Source organism: Pecten maximus, chromosome 11 (genome assembly GCF_902652985.1).
Source record: "Pecten maximus chromosome 11, xPecMax1.1, whole genome shotgun sequence".
Classification (NCBI taxonomy): Eukaryota; Metazoa; Mollusca; class Bivalvia; order Pectinida; family Pectinidae; genus Pecten; species Pecten maximus.
In genome coordinates, this window is record NC_047025.1 from 2761098 (window position 1) to 2776574 (window position 15477).

Sequence of the window (15477 nt, forward strand, 5' to 3'; positions counted from 1 at the left end):
ATTAAGAACAAAATTATTTTTTTCACCGATTCTTTCTTTTGATCTATTGTGGACTAGATCTACAATTGTCGTCCCAGTAAACTCATTGCTTTCATCTTGACATAAAGGAATAATGTTGCTATTTCGGTTGTAACTTAGGTAAGTAAGTATACATGGGTTGTACTGTAGGAGAATCGGTTGTCAGTGGGGATCGCCATCGTCGGATAATCTATCGTTGATTTACAGGAGTCTGTATCAGGTAAGTATTTATGGGAAAATAGTAAAAGTATGGGCTTATATTTTTTCTATAAATCCTTACTAGATGCAGTCCCCTGTGGTTGATTGCACCACGCAATGTTACATTGAAGTGTAGTGCAATGAACCGTGGGAATTCGACGAAGGGGGATTGCTTACCTATTGTGGAATCACTTTTATAATGTTGGGAGGAAAGTCTAAAGATTTTTTTCAGATTGTGCAAACTTATCTATGCATGAATTCCAGCAAAAAAAGTCTTGTTTTTTTCATGTCCTAGGCACGAATAATTTGTTTTTGGCAAAAAATTTGGAATTAATATTCAAATTTTGCATCTAATCCAAAGACCATTAGTGTTAAAGAAAATAGCAAGATCAGTACAGTACTTTATACAGGGACTTCAGTTCATATAGGATAATCGAAATAAAACCGACAGATACATGTATCGGCACTCAAAATATTCATGACTCCTCGTCTTTTAAATTATTGTGCATTCTGCTGTCTAAGACCTAAAGTTGGAATCGGCACAGAATTGTAGTGATGATCAATAGTGGTCTCTGAAAGCAGGAATTTGATATACATAAAGGAAAAGAACACAAAATATGTTGATGAAAGTCTGATTTTATATATTGTTGCCTGCAAGACTTTACTAAACATTTATTTAGTCATATATATATACATACTGTTACAACAGTTTATACATGTACATACATCCAAATCTTATAATAATAGCTGTTAGAAAACGACAATGAAACACAAGTATGAGTAATGAAGTAATACATACAGTAAATACTATATTTCTGTATTTGTACGAGATAAATTGTATACACTGCATTTCATTTTCAATTTCTTTTTATTGTGTGTCTTTTTCATAACTGTCGGAGTATAAACAAAGATTTTTTTTATCGGATAAATGAAAGTGACCTGTGGAAATTGTCTCCCTTTCCTTACAATAAAAGAAGTAGTAAAAATATTTTTTAATTGAATCCAGCAACATTGACCTCAAAAGTTCAATATCATGTTTTAATTGAATAAGACTGAAAAAAAAACCAAAAAATCTTTACCTCTTTTCCATTTTGGCGAAATTTGTTTCAATTCACCAAATATAAAATTATGCAAAACTTGTAATTGTAAGAAGAGGTTGTGTAAAGATTTTAACACATTTGACCCCTGTGACCTTATAAAATTAGGTCAATGTCATTCACTTCAATAAACTAGGTATCGCTTCATTCCAGCACCAATCAGCCATTTTGTTTTTCAATAAAGTCTCAAAATTTAATACACACAACTAGAGACCAAGTTTAACCTTCATGTATATGTGAAACTGGAGATAGATCCACGGAAATGAATTATGCGAAATAAAGTCAACAACCTTTAATTGTCAAAATTAAAATTGGCTGCCTGTGGGTCATTTTGCTTTCTGATCATTCTCAAAATTGAGCATGCACGACTTGGATACCGGACCAAGGGGAATTTTTAACCTACCTATGACTTTGAGAAAGTTTTTTTTACAGATGGACGCACAATTTTCCACAGGAGGAGGAAAATTTGAACAGCCAGCCATCTGATGGTGGACTAATTAGTATAAGATGATGGGCTAAAAATACACACAAACAAAATCTAGGTGAAAACTAGTTTACTATGACAATATATATTAATATTACACAATGCAACATTGTCAATGAGGTACAAAATAAATTCAGGACTTCAAAACAGAATGGGATATGTTCAATGCTTAATGTAGGTATCAATTTGCAGTTTCCTTAATGACAATATGGACGAGAAAATTTGAAAATGAATAGACTTGATAAACACATTAAAAGCAAAGTGAGATGGGAGTCACATAGATAAAACCCCATCCCTCATCTATGAAGCAACTCTCACCAGGTCATGAGTTCACCAAATATGCAATACACATACTTTTTATCTGGAAAGCAGTCAAGAGTAAGCTTTTGACCTTTGACGATGACTGCCGAAATCTACTTAGGTGTAGAATTTGATCTTGCCAAGTTATGACATGAATATGACTCAAATCTATCCAGGGGTTATCTTGTAAAAAATATCTTTATTTTAGAAGTGGTCAAGTGTGACCTTTGACCTGTAACTTTGGCCGATGACCACCAAAACCAAATCAGGTGTAGAATTTGATGGTGTGATTATCATTTTATGGTATAGATCACTCCAAGGGTTAGTGAGATAAGATATCTTGTACACAAGATGAACAGACAAGGTGATTACTATAGCAACTCCAACTCCTCCCCTCCCTGCTTATCTAATGTGTAGGTGGGTATGATAACTATGGCATCTGCAGTGAAGAGCTTGATCTGACATGTTCTATCATCATGATACAGATTTTTAGCTGCTGCAGTATTGCAGTATAGATCTGAGTAAAATAAATACATTATAATCCACAGATATATCTTTGACATTCTACGGCCGAGTCCTAGGTCCACAAGATTTATCTAAGAAGTTCTAAAGCTGATAGGTCCCAGGTCCATAACGATATCAGATATAGGTCTGAAGACTTATCCAAGATATCCTATAGCTACAGCTGATAGAGTCCCAGGTCCGTGATACCAGCCATAGATCTGAAGATTTATCTGTGATATCCTACAGTGGACAGAGTCCCAGGTCCGTGACACCAGCCATAGATCTGAAGATTTAACTGTGAAGTTCTAAAGCTGATAGAGTCCCAGGTCCACAACATTATCTGCTATAGGTCTGAATATAGCGATGAATACAATATAATCCATGTCACCTGAAATAAAACAATTAATTAATTTTTAGGAATACTCCTTAATTGATCACATAAAAACTATTTCATCCGATTGTGGGCATGGGTGGTTAAAAAGTTGAAAATTCAAAAAGTACTTTTGAAAAATAATAAACAGCAATACAATACTGCATGAGGTTAACAATAAAAAAAGGATAAAGACATTATATGTTTCAATATCAACTTTGAGTTGGATGTAGAAGAGCAATAAAGGAATTAAATAGCATCATATAGCTGTTTCATCCTTCTAGGGCTTGTCAGTAAGGCTAAAGGCTTAATAAAGTATTATACATATCAGATATACCTATATAGCTATGGCATAGGAGGCGATAGAGGAAACACTTGATTTAATACAATATTATACGAGTCACAACTTACTAAAAATGTGGAAAATGAGGTCATCAGGCCTTCCTTTAGTATCTCCATAGGTCCACCATAATCTTCATCATCAACTTTTTGGAAACTTCCGTAATATAGATAAATAACTCCACAGTTTATTGCAAAAAATCTGTAAATAAAAAAAAGATTATCAACTAATGATCACAATAAGCATATACAGTGAAACCTGTCTAGTCTGACACCTGACTTTTCCGACATCCAGTCAAATCCGACACTCTACCATATTCATGTACATGCGATATCTATATTCCCATGGTATCTAAATGTACAATGTAATGTGACAGAAGAAGCTTCAAATATGTCACGTTTAAAGTAATTTGTAATTTATTTATAAATGTACTTTCCATGAAAATATGAACACTACATGTAATTGTAGAAATCCAAAATGTGGCAAACATGTAAATTGCAGTAGATATCTTGTTTTTGGACACAGTCACTGCATTTATAGGGGGCCGCTGTGGCCAAATGGTTAAGGTGTCCCGACCCTTTATCACTAGCCCTCCATCTCTGGGTTGCAAGTTCGAAACCCACGTGGGGAAGTTGCCTGGTACAGACCGTAGGTCGGTGGTTTTTCTCTTGATAATCCCACTTTCCTCCACTTCAAAAACCTGGCACGTCCATAAATGACCCTGGCTGTAATAGGATGTTAAATACCCCAATTTTTTTTTTTTTTTTTTTAAATGCATTTATAATTTACTTACATAACCAAGCCCAATAATCCCTTGAGTGGAAAGAGGCCCCATATAAGTCCTAGGATCATCCCAATAATTTGTCTCATCCAATAAATCACATCCAGGAACTCATCCTAAAACAAAATCCATAACAAAACACATATTATCTACATAAACAAAAGGAAATTAAACATGTACAGAAATTTAAACTAGAAAGATATTTTATAGTTTTCATTTAAACTATAAACATATTTTATAATACATAAGTTACAAATTCCTACCATCTTATATATGCTGTAGAATTCAGTTACCGCGCAGTTGAATTTTTTTTTTTAAATGAGTGCGCACTATACCCAAATATTTATGATATCTGTAATGGGAACGAGTAATTATGGACTAATATAACTAGATATGTTTGAACAATACAATGCCCATAAGTTGGCAAGGATTCTGATCATGATGTTTTTTTGGCCTTTTAAAAATCTGATATGGGCCGACCAACATCAGAACTATGTATGCTGGCATAATGAAAATGGGGGAAAAGATGATCGACCCACCCATGGGTTGGTACCTAAGCAAATGTTTTTAACTATTCATTTATATATTTTTAATTGTTTACAAGTATGTTGTTGCATTGAATTGCATATATATACTATATTCATTAGACTGGCTCTCTGTCTCTAGAATATTAAAATTATAAATAAAATTGACCTTTATGATTTTGGTCACTAGGATATGTCTGATTCTAAGTTTCAAACTAGGGGGAGATAATCTAGTATTAAAATTTAGAGGAGCAGTTCTAACAAAAAACTTATATTAGGGGCTGGTGGCATGGCCAGTCTATATATTCATATATATGTCCTTAATATTAATGTAGTGATACAGAAAGATTGTTTGTGAATTCTGAGAATTCATGTAAACACAGTGTAGTAGGCCTGCAGTACATATATTAAATTATTGATAAATGTGGACATGTATACAGATTTAGGAAAATGAATGTAGGTATGTGTGATTGTATGTATGAATGTGATATTATTACTTGTACAATATACTTGTATGTATGTATATATTGATGACACAATAAATAAAAAGAAGATTAAAAAAAATGTTTTCAACTAGGCCTGTTCAATATATACCGTCAAGAGGATAGAAAACTCAAATATATCAAATCATAGATATGTTTTAAATATCCGACCTTCGGCACAAATCGGATTTTAAAAGGCCAATACAACATCTGAAACCGGATTAACATGTGTACTGATAAGGGTAAATAATCTGTTATAATTCATTGTTCTGCATGCAGAATCTATGGTAAAGACTCTTTTTAAATAGTTCACTATATATATTGGGAACATCACACAATAGCAATGACAACAGTGGGTGTGTTAATAGAGAAATGTGCAACACTAGTGTATTCTGAACAACCTTGTCATTCCATGCGGCTTCTGCAACGAACGCTTTGGAAAATGTAGCCATCACACTGCCATTTGCAGTCGATCCATTCGGAATTTTGCTATCCACGTTCCGCTTTTTTGGAGAAGAAGACATGTTCAAATTGGTTATGAATTAGTACAGTCTTTATGTGTTAAAACATCATACGAATCGCGACTTCAGTTGAGTGAATTTCCACGTTGATATAATTTTTCCAAGCATCTATATAACTTAGATAACGTGAGACAAAATGTTTAGCATGCACCTGGAGCTCCTTTGATGTGACATCCAAATGAGTGAAACACTCCCGAGAAGCTCCGACTGGATGCAGGATATATTAAAAATAAGCACGGAAAATATATAGTTCCGGATTTGTTAGCCTTCTGTAACTTCACGGTTGCACAAATGATAATTCATAAACAGTCTTTATCGATTTAAGACGCTAGATAAAAGGTTTTTTGAATACAACATAGACACTCTAGCCCGAGTTTCCTTTAGCCCTAACACCATGTCCAGGACATTCTGGCGAGTTTGGCTATTGACCCAATGTTTCTTGAGATTCGACTTTTAAAAATCCCTTGATGACTCAACCAATGTTGAGGGTAGCGAGTTCCATATACATGTATTTACCATTTACTTGTAAAATTTTAAAAAGCATGGCTCTTGACAGTGGTCTTAATACGGTTTTTGTAGTTCTCTCGTCGAACATGTATTTTCAAATCTTTGCAGTACATGTACATGCATCAACCATGTCTCTTTTCCACCACAAACTTTATCACTGTCCTCCTATAGCGATGTACCGTCATCTCTATGAGTTGATGATTTGTATGTGTTCGTCATCCAAGAACATTTTGCTTGTATTCTGAAGAGTTTCTGACAGATCGTTATTATAGATCAGGAAGAGAACTGGACCGAGTACGCTGCCTTGGGGAACTCCACTTGTCACTTGCTATGGAAATTAGATTATCATAACAGAGGACGATTGATTTATAAAACGTATCAAATTCACGTTGTAATAGAGAAAATATATTTTCTGGAATCATTTTCTTCGGGTTGGTAATAATAACTACGACAGAATTTATGTAACACAACCAATATGATATCGCAGAGTGTGACTTTTCGATGACTACATTGTCACCTTCATCAGACTAAGGACCATGTGACATATGTAGTGTCCGAGATGGTAATAGACTCGACTGAATTTTTAGGATGTTTCGTTTCTACCATGATCGAATTGACACAATGTTCTAAAACAGTGTGACGAGATGGTAAAAATGAAAGAGAATAAAAAGTGTACAAGATGGTATGACGTACTGTAGTCGACATATAAAGTTTCGAAATTATATCAATTTAGATAAAACAAAGAAAAAATAGATAAATGTAACACTTAAACGACAAGAAATGAGAAGTGGCCAATCATGTTGGCACATTGGTGTACGTGTATGGATTGTAATTACCAGTACAATATCTACATGTACAGCGATTGGTCATCGGTTTCATAGAACTGAAATTGCATTACTAGTTTGCGCTATTTCTACATAAAATACAAACATTTGTTGTTTTTGTTTTGTTTTTGTTTTTGTTTGTTTGTTTGTTGTTTTTTTTTTTTTTTTTTTTTTTTTTGTGTTTCTTGTTTTGAAGTTAATACGTTGAAAAGTTCCTATACGTTATAGACAGAGATATACATTTTGATATTTTACATAATAATGCGTTTATTTCACAGAAGTTGTTGAAATAATCGTTTCGCTAGATGTAAAACTGAAAGACCTAGTTTTCATAATGATCACCACACGATTACATAATGAAATACCGGAAAACTCTCGAATTTCAAACATAAATTATTATTATATAAATGTCTGGTAAGATCCCAACTGGACTACGCTAGTCCTGTGTGGGCACCTCACTTACAAAAACACATTGACAAGATAGAAGGGGTTCAAAGAAGAGCAACCAAGTGTCTCCCGGGAATGAAGGAATTGACCTACAGCGAGAGGCTGGAAAAACTCAAACTACTAACTTTGGCATTCAGAAGAATTAGAGGAGATATGATAGAACTGTACAAAATAATAAGCGAAATATATGATAAAGAATGTTTTAATGGTATCATTTTATGGAAGGATGCTGCTGAACGCAACAGTACCAGAGGACATACCAAAAAAATATTCCCTAGACTATCCACAAATACGCTAAGAAAAAACTACTTTTCAAACAGAACAGTGTCAATCTGGAATGAATTGCCAGAACAGGTTATATCAGCATTAAATGTAATCTCCTTCAAAAACAAGCTAGACGATCACTGGAAAAACCAAGAACTTTTCTTTAATTACAAAGCATCAATTAAATCATAAACAATGTACAGTAGACCGGACAGAAGTAATATATCAATCTCATGTATTATTTGAGTCTGGTATAGAGGACTTTAAAAGTCCTGAACCAGAAATAAACTTATCTTATCTTATCTTATAAATAGTTTTTTGCTTCCATTCCTAATTTCTCTGACTTTATTGGGCTGTCTAATACTACTCGGAACAGAGTAATTTTCGGTGTTTCTCACATTGAATGTAGTTCGTTCACCAACTTAAATATTAGTTTAAATAAGGCGAGATTGAGCTATTATGAAGGTTACACATCGGAGTAAGTTATTTTATCTGCCTTCTGTCAAATAGCGGCTCAAGTTGAGTTTCTCGATATATAGAGTCTTTACTCGAAAAAAGAAGGCATACTGGTAATAATTCTTGCTTCTTCAAGCTGGACTTGTTCGAGCAACCACCCATACTTCCCATTCATATTCCAATACAGGCAACACAAACGCTTTTTAAATCCTTAATAGACTTTTTCTACTGTACAAAATAATCAACTTACATAGCACTGATATCATTTTATACATGATTTTGGAATTTCTGAAATATGAAGTGACAACCTTAATATTTTTAATATTTTATATCATCAAAAGAGGATAAAGAATACATCAAAGAAGGGTCGTAAGCAAATAAATGAGAAATACTGTTTACGTTATCAACGATATGATATATATATCAAAAACAAAAGTGGCCCTAACACACTTCCTTGCGGGACTCCAGTATTTCTGTATCCTGTACGGGTATGTTCATTTGAAAAAAAAAAAACTTCTTGTTGTGTGTCCGATGTATAACTTTTTATCCAATTAAGTTATTAACTTCTTATGCTATTTGCTTTGAGTGGGACCGTGGTGGCCGATCGCGAGTGGTCGACACTTTATCACTATATATAGCCCTCCATCTCTCCGGGTTGCGAGTTCTACACCCGCGTAGGTCGGATGTTTTTCTCTGGGTACTCCGGCTTTCCTCCACCTCCAAAACCAAGCACGTCCTTAAATGACTCTGGCTGTCAATAAGACGTTAAACAAAATAAAACAAATAAACCAAACTGCATTGAGTTTAAATATTTATAATTATTCCAAATCCTGTCAAACGCATTCGATATATCACAAAATATATCTTCCTTTAAGATAATTGCATTTTTTACGACATGTTTCTATCCATTGGTAATTTGTCTAATACTAAGCGCAAAATTGGCCTAATATTAAGCACAAAATATTTTCTTTTTCTTCAAGATAGCAGCATATATTATTAGATATTTCTATTAATTGGTAATTGGTATAACTTGAGCGTAGATTTGTTATTTCCGCTCCTCTGCGAAACACTCGGTAATGCAAATATATTATACTTGTATTTCAGTGTATTGTAGGATAGAGGAGTGAAAATTACAAGTTTTATTTTAATTAGATTGAGGAAAATGCTTGCATAAAACAATCACTTTCGGCATGCTTCGTTTGGCAATATCGATGTACAGTGTACAAACACAACGTACAATGGAAGCTACGTTCGTCCTTTCTGTGACGTCATCCCCAAGGCCGAACTCTTTCTATAATTGCTTTCTCTCTCTCTCTTTATCTTTTTTTTAACTTCCGGTTAGATTTTAGAAGAACATTGTCATTTGCTTCATTTGGGGACCATCTTTGAAATAATTGAGTATTGAAAACAATAAAGGGATTTAATTAAGTGCCGGCTATATACATTTATCACTAGTTGAAATTCCGTTCATCCGGAGTAGGAGATCTGCGCATGCGTGTCACTGTGTGTCATGCATTGGCTACATGTTCGAAAAGTCGGCAATACTTTAAATATATTTTGCAGCTTTTCACATTTTTTTCTTTATAATGTCCCATTAGCTATCAGTATATATTTGAACATCCATCCATCCATCCATCCATCCATCCATCATCCATCCATCCATCCATCCATCCATCCATCCATTGTAGTTGTAAAGCTTGTGCTCGTTACTTAATCATATTTGATAATATGAAATTGATGTCTGCTGAAATTCTTTGTTGATTTTTAATAATTTGTCTGTTAAAATACAATACGTTTAATATAACCGTTCGAAGAAATCGTTTGGCACAGCCATTTGTATTACATATTAATTTAGGGAAATTTCGGATATCTTTTATAACCTACATGGAAATTAGAATCTCCCGGCGTTAGAACACTAAAAAGTAGTTCACATTTATTTTAAAGTACAATGTAAAGTAATTATGAGTCTTTTATCGCCATATTTGATTGTGAATCATTATCAAAATACAACTTCTATTTTCAGAATAATAAAATTATGCATCATGAATAATTAACGAAAACAAATACGAACTACTTTATTCGGACTTGTATTTATGTCGATAGCTGTTGTTCGGTCAAAATGGCTGCCTGTAGCCGACGTGTACTATTCTTAAGCGTGATTCTGTCTTTTTGTGTTATTAATGGAGAAAAAGCTGCTGTCAATAAGAATAGGGATGACGTTGTATTGGAAAGGTTCAAACGTAAATCATTTGGTAAAGAAAACGGACAACCTGGTGTTCAAAGCCAAGTTGCATTTGCTGATGGTGGAGCGGTTCCGCTTCACGATGCTGTAAAACCGTTGATGGGGGCACGTCCACAGCAGGGTCTTCCGAAGATGGATATGGCTATGAATAATAAACAACAACAAAACCAAATGCTAGGAGCACCTGCAGGAAAAGGAAAACTACCAAAACCTTTTAAGAAAGCATTTAAACTAGCAGAAACTACCGAATGCGGTGGAGACGTACTTTCCCACTGCAGCCGGAAATCCATGAAAAATAATTTTGCTATATTAGATTGTTTACAAAGAGATCCAAAGGTTAGTCAGTTTCTTTAAGCAGGCTTTCAATGTGTTTGATGTGGCTTTGTGTTGATTTACATGTATATTATGTGTTACCTGTAATCTGTTACCATATGTTATCATTTTTTTAGCAAATGTAATGATATTGATAGGTTGTGGAAAGCCACCAACTTAGGTGTAATACACAACCTTGCGTATTATACGACAATTGAGTATAGTTTTGTTACTTAGAATAGCCAAAATCACTCTTCAGTTAATTTTTATAATTGTTTAAGTTGCATTTGTTCTGTCTTGACACATCGACATACAAATGCAAAAAAAAAAAAAAAATAGGAATGTACCAAAAATTGATGCAATACTTCCGGTAGTGTACATCAAGTTTCAAGGTAGACAACACATAATTATTATATGGCTACACAAGCTAAATTTTCAAGGTATACGACAACAGTAAACAACACATTTTATCGTTATACACAAGTTGGTGGTTTTCTTCAACCCAATGATGTATACAAAATGTCATATATATATAATGTACAAGGCATCCATGGCCAGTAGGCCGATACCCTTGAGGGTATGTTTTTGACTCCCAAAATTGAGATCTGATCTTGGGTTTGAAGGGACTTGTCTATTTGACATATGTTTTGACTCTTCAGATTTCTCAGAAATAGTGATTTGACTTCTGAAAATGATAAAAGTCAAGGGTCAACTGGATGCCCTGATGTAACAGTTTCGGTATAGTGATTGCATTGTATAATGGATAATTTACCCCTGGGTTACATAAATGTGGGTTACTGTAGTATGGTCAGTGTAATTAGTGTAAGCAGACTATGTTGTAGTAAAACAGGTTAAGGGATAACCACTGCACCAACTTGCACATTAAAGCTTTGTTACTAAAAAAAGTCAAAACCACTTTAAACTTAAATTTTAAAAATGGTCCTGATCACCCAAGGCATATTTTAATATGTAGTCATGAAACATCATACACATGCAAAAATGAAATCATTTGCACCTTGAATTAGGAAGTACCAATAATTTATGCAATACTTCTAGTAGAGTATAACATCAAGTTTCTTTAAATAACAGGTGTTAAAATTAATATGCAAGTTTGTGTATATATACATGTGATATATGCACGTTGGCAGATTTTGCCAACCTGGTAAAGTGAATCCAACTTAAATTATATATTCTACTTTTAAGAAAAAAATATTAAAATGAATATGATTTTATGATTACTGATCAAGCAATTAAAGCCCTTGTGAACCAAAAGTTGTATACAAATGTATCCATTATATAATTATGATTGTTAATTTCAGTGTCTGGTATTGTTATAATAAAATTTTGTCTGCAAGTTTGCAAGTGATGAGATTAGATAATTATGAGATTATAATTATGTCTTGGTAATTATACTAATTATGACAGGTTGTAAAAAGTCTTGACTTTCTGAGACAGTGTCGGATTATAAGCCATAACATATAGTCCCACATTACAGAGACAAAATTATTTCATTTCAAAATATTTTATTCAATCAAGCATTTGAATTAATTTACATAAAATATTTCATAATAGAGATAGATTTTAGATATAAAGTGGATTGGACAACAGGCTAAGCCTATACAGGTCCTTTCCGTACTTCCGTTATAAATATTATAAATAATTTTAGTGGTATAGTTGTATTTCTAATTAATCAACGATTTAGTAAAATGGAATGCTTATTACCAATTAATGGAGGAAAAGAAAGATCATAGTTAAGAGGAAAGTTTTGCTTATACATTGTAATAGAGAAGATAATTTATTGAAGAGAAAGTATAACAGAGAAGAGAAAAGGTCAATAATAAATATATATATATATAAATAAATAAGTAAAAAATGAATAATAGATTAAATAGTAAATAATAGAGATGCTGAAAAAAACAAAACAACAGAGAGAGAGATGAAAAAGAAAGAAAGACAAAATTATCTATAAATCATGATAAATTGAGGCATTTTCTGAAACGCACGCACATAATAAACAGTTCTTAAATAAAAAACTATAAATAGTTGCATCATTCATTTATGCATGATTATTTTTTAAAGGCATATTGCGATGTTTCTTCAGTAGAGCATCACCCACATGGAACATCAAACTCTCCAATTTGTTAACAACAGAAGCTGTGTTTTAATTTGTCTCTGTATCATTCTGATTTGTGTTACTTTTTTAGGTTGCTGAAGAAATCAGCTCGGCATGTCAACATGTAAGTTAACTGTTGGTATAAACACATGTTAAATAACAGCAACTTTATCAACCTTGAAGACAGCTTAATGTAAATATTTACAAACATCAAGTTTTATGTAAAACCTTTTGCAGAATTATTGCTTTACAGTTTAGATAATCATTGTTACCGTATACGTATCTTCAAGCGAAACAAGTTTAATAATTCTGTGATTACCACTTTGCAGAAAAATCAATAACTGTCAATGTCATGGCATTAATATTGTTAAAGACATCTTTTTAAAAAGCAACTTTCCGTGCTATAATGCAGTCTAATTGCCTGATGGAACTATAGATTATGATGATAATTAATTGTTGTTATGTTTAATTGCAGTTTATTTGGGAGTACAAAAAGAATTTGACCAAAGATGACAGATTTGAATATGCTGCAGATGAAGTCTGTATGAAAGAGCTGAAGGAGGTAAGATTATCGCGATAACTAGTTCTTGACGTAACAGGTCTAGTTTGATATCTATATGTTGTTTAGATTCTGGTGTGCTGGTCGACAGTACTGAAAAGGAAGAGTATGGATGGGCTCTGTATCCATAAACTAAATCATCTTTGATTTTCAAATGAATTTAATTCATCTTCTGACAAAGAGCTCACTTAGTAAAGCTATAGATCAGTTGAGTTATGCAGGCTTATTGGGCCTCTTGTTTTGCGAAAATCTGCCAATATGTCTCATACTTCAAAAGACTGTGGATAATCAATCCCGTTATAGCTAAAGTTAGAAAATTGGCCACACATATGATACATAAAAATTGTATTATATACACGGTATATATATTGTAAAATCTAGATTTTTTTCATCATCGCAAGAACATTTCTAAGCTACCTGACCTCTGCCATATTTGTGAACACTTCTAAATGTTTTAACTATCAATTGATCTGTTACAGATTCCCGAATGTGGAAAGTTGGAAAAGGGAAGAGGACAGATCATTCCGTGTCTGGTAGAAAACATTGAAAATATTACAGATAAAAACTGTAGAACGTACCTCAACAAGATGGCGAGGATCGTCTTCAGTGACTACCGTATGGTCTACGGCTTTATCGATGAATGCACCGATGACATCAATACACACAAATGTGGACGATTGACATTTGATGTCAATGAGGTACAATTTCTGTTGGCTCTTAATTTACGCTTTCTTTGAATAGAATTAATAAAAGATTATCGAGAAAAAAAAACATATTTCACAGAGTGGGATTATTGTGTTAGAATCGTTTGATTAAACCCACAAGTGAAACACAATTTTTATTGATCGAGTAAATATGTGACAATTTCCCAAAATAGTCAGGAAAAATTACTGACTTTACCTGCTGTCTGATTTGTGGTTTAGTGCACATGTGTGATGAAAAAGAAAAGTGTCATTTATCACAGTAAAAGATTATCTACTTTTTTAAGTTGGAAAATCTTCAAGCGACTATAATTGTGTCTATAAAAATCAATGTTGGAAAATATTATCATTCGTAATATTTTTTTTTTTTATATATATACAACTAAGACTTTCCCTTGATTACGAGAACTAAAAATGTCTGCATCCATTTTTTTTGTTAATACATAAAATAACAATTTCGTAGATCCTACAAGAATGCATATGTTATTACTCATAAACAGAACGCTGCATAAACTCGTCACTTGTACCGGCATAACTCCATTCAGCTTTCTCAATGTAGCATTGTTCACATAGACACATCAACTGGGGTAAAGAGTGGATTAAAATCCTATAAACATATATATTTATTGAATTTTTTTATGTTATAGGATTGTATATTGTCATATCTTAAACTCATTTCGCTATCTTTAAGAAATGACTATGAAATCTACGGTTATAGTCACTTTAAATAATTCTGTCATTGAAAATAGTTAATTTATGTTTGTCGGGGAGCTTGAGACACCCCACTGAATTAAAGTGGGTTTTTTTTGTCCTGTTTTTACATTAATTTTGGCTACCTGGGTACATAAAACACCAAAGCTAAGTTTACATCAAAATGTGAATGGCATTTGAATATGTAAAATAATGAAGATTTCATTTCACAGGCTGTTCACTCACAAGGAAAAACACTGCACTGCTTGGCCAAGAAGATCAGTCAGCTGAAGCCTACATGTAAGAAACAGTTGTTGAGAGTGGCAGAGCTTCAAGCCGATGATTATCATCTTGATCGACCTCTGTATTATGCCTGTCGCCTTGACCGAGAGAGATTCTGTGAAAGCACTGTGGCTGGACAGGGAAGAGTTTATGAATGTCTGTTCAAGCACAAGTTTGATGCTGAAATGTCAGATGAGGTAAGGACTGTTTCAGACAAAAGACAGGTGGGGGGGGGGAGGTGTTAGGAGGCATTAGGAGGCATAAGCTAGCTAAATAATATAGCCTCAGTTTGTTTGTCTGGATTCCATGAGGTCTGTCTATGCCAGGGATTCATTTAGGATTTGGGGGAAACTACCCTTTGTGGACGAAAGGGGAAAATCTGTTTTGAAATGGGGAAATTTGCCAAATACAGCTAATGGTTAATAAGGAAAACAAATCTGGAGGATGTTGGGATATTATTG

General features: G+C 33.5%; 2 protein-coding genes across 2 annotated transcripts in view; one reads left to right on the forward strand and one right to left on the reverse strand.

The window, feature by feature from the left end:
* Positions 1-834: 834 nt before the first annotated feature.
* LOC117338302 (uncharacterized protein RAB5IF homolog) lies at positions 835-5766 on the reverse strand. The gene is made up of 4 exons (XM_033899594.1): positions 5500-5766; positions 4105-4208; positions 3383-3512; positions 835-2989 (listed from the first exon to the last, which is right to left on the reverse strand). The coding sequence occupies exons 1-4, from the start codon at positions 5620-5622 to the stop codon at positions 2945-2947; spliced, it is 402 nt and encodes a 133-aa protein (XP_033755485.1). The 5' UTR covers positions 5623-5766; the 3' UTR covers positions 835-2944.
* Positions 5767-10236: 4470 nt separating this feature from the next.
* Positions 10237-15477, forward strand: part of LOC117338201 (Golgi apparatus protein 1-like) — a 39025-nt gene continuing 33784 nt past the window's right edge. The window contains exons 1-5 of the mRNA XM_033899457.1: positions 10237-10695; positions 12876-12908; positions 13260-13346; positions 13823-14041; positions 14968-15213. Of these exons, the coding sequence (XP_033755348.1) occupies positions 10237-10695; positions 12876-12908; positions 13260-13346; positions 13823-14041; positions 14968-15213 (1044 nt within the window). The remainder of the gene's footprint in view (positions 10696-12875; positions 12909-13259; positions 13347-13822; positions 14042-14967; positions 15214-15477) is intronic.